Source organism: Limulus polyphemus, unplaced genomic scaffold (assembly GCF_000517525.1).
Source record: "Limulus polyphemus unplaced genomic scaffold, Limulus_polyphemus-2.1.2 Scaffold443, whole genome shotgun sequence".
Lineage (NCBI taxonomy): Eukaryota > Metazoa > Arthropoda > Merostomata > Xiphosura > Limulidae > Limulus > Limulus polyphemus.
This window is the reverse complement of record NW_013666053.1, coordinates 471,518-479,754: the sequence shown is the minus strand read 5'-3', so window position 1 is coordinate 479,754 and position 8,237 is coordinate 471,518. Positions and strand designations below refer to the sequence as shown.

At 31.5% G+C, this 8,237-nt stretch overlaps 1 protein-coding gene across 1 annotated transcript in view; it reads left to right on the top strand.

The window, feature by feature from the left end:
- Nucleotides 1–925, top strand: part of LOC106458316 (latrophilin Cirl-like) — a gene marked incomplete at its 5' end in the record, with an annotated part of 70,696 nt that extends 69,771 nt beyond the window's left edge. The window contains one exon of the mRNA XM_022384494.1: nucleotides 668–925. Within this exon, the coding sequence (XP_022240202.1) occupies nucleotides 668–922 (255 nt within the window). The remainder of the gene's footprint in view (nucleotides 1–667) is intronic.
- Between the last annotated feature and the right edge of the window lie 7,312 nt (nucleotides 926–8,237).

Genomic DNA, 8,237 nt, shown 5'->3' with positions numbered 1-8,237 from the left:
CTACAGGCAGAGTGTATCATATCTAAATGTATTCTATTGGGCGTTAGATATTTTAGTAGCAATTTTCTTAGACATGTATAAGATTTACAAAGTTATAATTTTTTAATTTTTGATTTAAAATTTTTTAATTTAATTAATTTAATAAACTGACGTTGTCTAGTCTATCTTCCTGTAATTGTATTTGGAATGAAAAAGTATACTAAATTAAAGTTGAACGTTCGGTAAAATGCTATTTATATCTTCATTGTTTCTGCTAAATACGGGAAACAATTCAAGGCTGTTTGTATGCTAGTATGCACTGAGGCAGTTAGTTAGCTCTTTAAATAAAAGTTTTAAAAGTTGAAAATAATTTTACATCAAAGCATGGTTAGTGTAGACTTAAAAACGAATTCAGTGGTAAATAAATCAAATATCAAACAACGAAATAAAGTAAAGATTAAACGTGTTTTTTTTTCGGCAATGCAAGTCAGCAGATAGCAAAACAAATATCTAACAATAAATCAATTTATTCAATGCATGGCAACACAAGTATGGAACAGTAAAAGAAAGCAAAAAAGACAATCAAAGGATAAGAATGCGTATTTCAAATTATGCGAGGAAAAATAAGAGTTTAACATGTTAAAATGTTTATAAATGTTCAACTAATAAACTGATATTTACCTTGTAGGCAAGAAAAGTATTCTGGAAAACCCAACATCAAATTGACTGGCTGCCAAAATGCTGCCGGAAACCAAAGACACACGATAGCCAGCCAAGCCTCTATGTCCACACGAACGGCTTAATGTCTGCAGCCCCAGTCCCGTCCATCAGTGGCCATCATAGTGTGGGTAGTCCTGTCCTTCCTACCCCTACTTCTGTTACTTCCTTGTCCTCAGGTATACTTCCTACCTTTGCACACGTTTGTTTTGTTACTGCATTTTGATACATTAAAGCACCCCTCTTTTTCTTTTATCTCTTTACTCTCACTTTGTGTAAGGTTTATTAATTTGATGTTTTAGACTTTCTCTTATTTAACTTTTTGTTCATTTTTTTGCATGATCGACAAAATATTATTTTTCTTTAAACTTTATCCTTAGGATATTAATCGATCCTTTTAATTTTATAAGATAAGGATATACATCAGGTGTTAAAAATGTTTAATAATTAATTTGTATATCAGACCTTGTAGTCGCCTCTGAAAATTAAGTTTTATTGATTTATTTGTTTCTTAAAAATATGGATTAAAATTAACACTAACATATTAAATTTCGTCAGATCATTTTCCATTGCGCATCTCAATAAAGTTATAGTAAAGACATGTTTTTTAAAATAGATTATGGAATTTGGGATTGAATTGAGTGGGTTACATAAAAATTGCTACACGTCACTAATTCTGTGTCGGGACGTTGTTTTGAAGCATAATTCTCAGAAGATTCAGGCCTTTTTAAAATATGGTGATAGAAAAAACAAGGCATTATTTGTCGCATTTTTTGTTTCACCTCAATGATGTTAAGCCCGACAGATTTTGATTTGATTCTAGTATTGACTTCGTTTAATTACGCCCTCGAAAGCAGTGATTAATTCACATATCGATTTGATTCTAGTATTGATTTCGTGTAATTACGCCCTCGAAAACAGTGGTTAATTCACATATCGATAAATAAAAAAACACCAACTATTATTAAGACATTTTGGCTACTTTCTAAGAAAACCCGATATTCGAATTATGGGAATCTTACAACATGGCCTTAACTATGTGTATTTAAGAGACTCAGCTTCTAACTTAAACCATTAAACCTTGACGTAATAGGTCTTTGTTATAAATACATATATTGGTGTCAAGAAAATAAAGAAATTAATTACACATAATGGTGGATTTATTTTATTCTCTACAACGAAATACAAAAGATTTGACACACACATATATATATTGCACTCCTTTACCACAAGGACTAATTATAAAACGAAGAATTTCATAAATAACATCTTTGAGTCTCTTGCAGGTTTTTATTTTTTAAAAATTGTTTTCGAGAGCAATTAATTTTATCTGTAAGTGTCAAATATAATTTATAAAAGTCAAAATCTAAATTATGTGGCTGAGATCTAAGATATCATTACTAAATTTGGTTTTGTTTAATTATCTTACACCTGAGTAGTCTTTTCTTTGCTACAGGCACCAATGCCACATCGATATGTCTGCGGACTTATAACGTTAGAATCCGGGTTTCGATACCCGTGGTGTGCAGAGAATAGATAGCCCATTGTGTAGTTTAACTTCAAAGAAATAAAATTTCTTTGCTGCAAAATAAATTGAATTAGATAACCATATATATATATATATATTTAATTTAGCAAACCAATAACCATAAAATGATTCCGTCATAAACCGTTAGAGGTAGGAAAAAGTGTGTTTGGTTAAAATAAATGTATACATATATCATGTTTTTTTTTATTATCCAGTCTGAATAGTAGTACTAAGTTAAATTAAATCATGGATGATATTTTACATTCCAATCACACTTCAATTAATTCCATATTTACTGTCTTGCGATAAGCTGCTCATGGACCGAAACCGGGTAAACATATCTCTTTCCGAGTAAATTTCAAAAAAAACTTTTATTGGAATAATGTGTAACATAGCTTTAAAGATACAGTAAAATAGTTTCATACTGAAATGGTTTATCAAGTCATCGGTCAGAAGCAAAGGATATACACTAGTATTTATGAAGTTTATTTATAAAAAAACTTCACTAAAATTTGAATGCTAAATATACAAAATTGTTATCTTCATAGAAAAAAATCGTACCTATATTTTCGATTGAATCAGGATATATTTAAAATTTAAATAAATTTGAATACTTGCATAGCAATTATAACCAAAACATCAGATTGAACCATAATGTAATACATCCATTGGTCGTAAAATACGTATATAGAAAGCGTTAACTTAAACAAAATAGTAGATATCATCACTTTTTATGGTGATATTCCATGGAAAAATATATATATTGTAGTTAATAACTGGATCATATGAAATTCAAATGATAAAACGTTTATTATTTCTGGTATTTCACGTTTAACTCATATTTTTCATAATTAATTTATTACACTTCATATCAATCGTGGCTTAATGTTATTGGGTCAGTAGGTCTAAGGTTCAAACTCAGATATGCCGGTGAACACGCTCCACACTTTCAACTGTGACAGTCATCTCCCTATTCAGTTACGAGTACTCGTAGGCGGCGGATGTTAATGAACGGTCATCATCTCTAATTTAAGAAGGATTATACCTAAATAATAAGGTTTTTTGACCTGTCCACTTAGCCCAACTGTCGCTTAAGGTACCATTCGGAGTTGAATATATCAAATACCAAAGTACTCTTCACGTGCAACTTGTGTGCTTTAAAAATCTTTTGAAATAAACAATAGATTAATAATTATCGTTACCAAACGAGACGATTTAAGTTAAAACTTCAAGTCTGTGTAACAGTCTAGGGATATATCTTTTAAGCAGGTTTTGATTCTAAAGAATTGAAAAATGTTTCATAATTGATTGCCCCCCAGTGGCACAGCGGTATGTCTGCGGACTTACAACGCTAGACTCCGGGTTTCGATACCCGTGGTGGGCAGAGCACAGATAGCCCTTTGTGTAGCTTTGTGCTTAATTACGAACAAACAAACAATCATGATTGATTATGCCTATACGTTTGCTTTAATATTTAATTAGAATAACAACAATCATCGGATTCTTCATGCCGAGTAAAAGGATATATTGTTAATGACGATTTGATAGTATTGGTTATGTAAAGCTCAACTGTGGAAAGAAAAAAAATCCCAATCATAGTGCTAAGAGTAAAGTTGATATAAGTAATAAGTTTCAGTTTCACGTGAAATGGGAATAATACTCCTGTGAAGCGGAACGTGATTTTCGTGTACTCAGTGAAACTTTCAACGTTTTATTATTAAAGAAAATGGATAAACTAATCAAGAAAGTAAGATGTAGTCACGATCGATTTTCGTCGTTCGTAGCTAAATATCAGACATAATACACAATCTTGTTAGAAATTCTAAATATATGCGTTTCTTCTTAACATCTTTCAAATTGTTGCCAAGATCCGACGGTACAGACAACGCTGTATTATAATTATGTAAATTAACATGTGAGTGAAAGAGAGAACAGGAGGAATTAAAATTCCTGTGAAATAATGATAATTGTTTTGGGTAATGAGATAGTCGTTAATTTTATCCTCTTGATGTGAATGCTAATGATTTGCTGTTTCCATTTCATTTGCTTTAGAATAACAAAGCATTTCCGCATTAAAGGCATATCTTTTTCGATCAAAGTTATATCCTGAGGGATTTCGTCATCTCTACATTAGCATATATAATTGTTGAGGATAAAAAGTTACCTTAAGTAACTTATGCAATTTATAGTCCATGTATTCGTTATAGAAGTAATTCATATCTTATCAGGGTCGTTTAACTGTACGGGAAAAAAATAATATTTATTAGCGTCAAAACATTTCGGATTAAACAGTTTAGATAGGAAACAGTGCAATATAAATATGGGTTAATTATCAAAACGAAAATCATTTAAGGTATTGGGATTGTTCAGTATGTTTTTGATAAAAGCCATCTTGTGAGATTTTCTGAAGACGTCTTCCAGAGCCATTCGCTTTCGCATAAGATACTTATTTCAAATGTGCTTCTCTAAATTGTTTGGCCGTAAACAGTTAGAAACTAATTTATCTTAAGATGTGTTTTTTAGGTCTGGTTGAAAATATTTACGAGCTTTATTTATCATATGTGTATTAAAAAACAAAACAAAAACAGACTTCATTATTGATTCAAAAATTGGTTCATAACACTTGTTTCATCTTATAATCGAAACATCACAAATGATGTATAGAGCTATAAAATCTACTTATTTCAGCTTCTTGTTTTTAATTTCAAAATACACATAATAGGATATAAAGTTCATTAATTATTATACAGTTCAATAAGGGAATTGAAAGAATGGAAATAACTACCATGTTTATGTAAGGAATATGCTATTCGCCTGAACAAAAAATTTAAATTACTAAGTAGAATATTTATATTATGGTGTCTGAAATGATATTGCGAATGGTGGCTCACATATTTAAAACTTTAAAAAAATTCCTTTCAAGAAATGTGGCAGAAATTATTCGCAATAATAAAACTGGGGTAGGTTTTTAAGAACACAATCCATTGGACCATTGGAAACTGATGTAGTTTCAATGGAACGTCTTATGACACTTTCTGCCATGAAATAATTAATCCAGTTTTGTTGTTATCTACATTATGTAATTAGTTTAGTCATCATAAACTGATCTTGAGCTGTCATGGCTTATAAATTCTATTGTTGACAAAATGAACACCTCAGTAATATATGCTTATTACTAAGAAAGCAAACTTCTTTTACCTGGATTACTCTCAAAGTGTCAATTGAAAAGTTTCTGAACTTACAACGCTAAAACAAACAAATAAACAATTGGAAATATAATTTCTGCATCAATCATCTAAAATCAACAACTGTGATTTTGTAACGACCTAAAGGATTAATTCTTTGTAAGAGTCAAATACCGTCAATGTGAAAACTGTATTGGGACGTATTACAACAAGACGATATGTGGTAAATATTTCTATAAGTAATAATATTAATCACACGAATTGTCTATGAAAAAAAGCATAACCTGCTGTCATTAATTCGAGAACTCACTGATTAAATCAGTATAAAATGGTTGCATGCACACATACTATTGTAAAATGTCGTACAAGAAGAATAGTTATTTTTCATTATTAGACATCACTACGCCTGGTGGAAATGAAGGATAAAAATGTCATACAATAAGAATAGTTATTTTTCATTATTTGACATCACTACGCCTGGTGGAAATGAAGGATAAAAATGTCGTACAATAAGAATAGTTATTTTTCATTATTTGACATCACTACGCCTGGTGGAAATGAAGGATAAAAATGTCATACAATAAGAATAGTTATTTTTCATTATTTGACATCACTACGCCTGGTGGAAATGAAGGATAAAAATGTCATACAATAAGAATAGTTATTTTTCATTATTTGACATCACTACGCCTGGTGGAAATGAAGGATAAAAATGTCGAATCTACATTTATTTGGTTTCGAAAAAAAAGTTCATTACCTTATTCAGAATTCTTTCCCGAAAGTCTTCATGCAGAAATTCGTTAGATACACCACACATTTCTCAAAATGAGACCTTCTCACTGAGCTAGAAAGCGCGATAGGATTTACAAAAAAAAAGAAAAAAAGCCGTGATTATAGAGTTCTTTTCAAAATGCGGATCACCGTGTTAATATACGTTCAGAATCCAAAAAAGGAAGCAATCATATATTCAAAACCAGAAGTTAAGCTTCAAAGGATGGATATTATTTGTAATGTGAAACATTTTATAAGAATAATCTGTGGAAGTAAATACCCATAACAGAGGATCAAACTCTGTGATAAGATGATATTTTACTATATTTCACATGTGACACAACATGCATCAGAGTACGTAGTTCTATTTATAGTTGTGAGTTTCGTGAGTTAAAATATGATCCAGTATTTTTTATAAAAGACTAATCAGTATCCAACAAAACGTCTACTGAAACAGGTTAATAATTCATTTAAGTATCGAATAATGGTGCTTAATCACAAGACGATAAAAGTGTCAAAAGCATCTGGGAATGAACACACGAGTGACTTTTATATTGCAAGTGTCAAAAGCATCTGGGAATGAACACACGAGTGACTTTTATATTGCAAGTGTCAAAATCATCTGGGAATGAACACACGAGTGACTTTTATATTGCAAGTGTCAAAAGCATCTGGGAATGAACACACGAGTGACTTTTATATTGCAAGTGTCAAAAGCATCTGGGAATGAACACACGAGTGACTTTTATATTGCACGTGTCAAAAGCATCTGGGAATGAACACACGAGTGACTTTTATATTGCAAGTGTCAAAAGCATCTGGGAATGAACACACGAGTGACTTTTATATTGCAAGTGTCAAAAGCATCTGGGAATGAACACACGGGTGACTTTTATATTGCAAGTGTCAAAAGCATCTGGGAATGAACACACGAGTGACTTTTATATTGCAAGTGTCAGATTGACTCATCATCTCGCTACTTCCTGGACTCGTAGTTGATCAATAACTCAGATCTGTTAAAACTGTATAATTTTTATTACGGTAGAATAACAGTGATGAAACTTAATACGTAGTAAACAACACCTGGTTTCTCATGTAGAGGATTCTATAACCCTAAATATAAATCTAAAATCGTTACGCACAAATGTTATGCCTTATAATCAGAATCCTTGCCAGGTATATGTTATGACCAATGAGCAAAATCTGTATCAGATAAAATACGCATTATGAGTAAAATCTGTATCAGATACGAAACGCTTTATGGGTAAAATCTATATCAGATACGAAACGCTTTATGGGTAAAACCTGTACCCGGTAAACTATACCAGACAAGTGTTTATTGCTTCATAAACAACAGTTTTTTTTTTTTTTTAATGTTTAGTCATTGACATGTAGAATACTTAAATACGTAACATAACAAAGAAATATGATAAGTAAAACAAAGTGATTTTTAAGTGCAGTCTCAATAAGGCCGTATAATGTATTGTCGGAAAAAACAACAATATACAAGTCGACTAAAATATTTTTTTTTCAAGCGCGTGTAGAAGTATTCTGGGAGAACAAATGTAATATCAGAGATCACGAGGATGTCTTTATAAGGAATTGTATGTTTCTATAAAAAAAAGATGTAGAGGGTGGACCAAAATTATCTTTGCTATTATAAAACTTAATAATTAAATCACTAAAGAAATATGACCATGCTGTTTCCAACATCTTGTAGCCCAACTCCAAAAGCTTTTATTGAGTGTTTATTTTCACTCTAGTGAGTAGTTTTACCTCGTGAAATGGCAACTGTGCATGAAAGGCTCAATGTGATGAATTGGTCGGGGTAGGCCAATTTCGTGGTCTCCGTGTTCGCCAGACATCACTCCACTAGACGTCTTTCTTTGAGGGTATGTTAAGGACATAGTGATCGCACACCTAGAGCAAACAGAGTAGGCATGATTGTGATACAAGATACGATTAGCATTATTAACATTAGCTAAAAGCATCTCTTCTCAGGTCCAAATTTCTATTCGTCAGATGTTGCTGAACATACTTCGCACATTCAGTTGTGG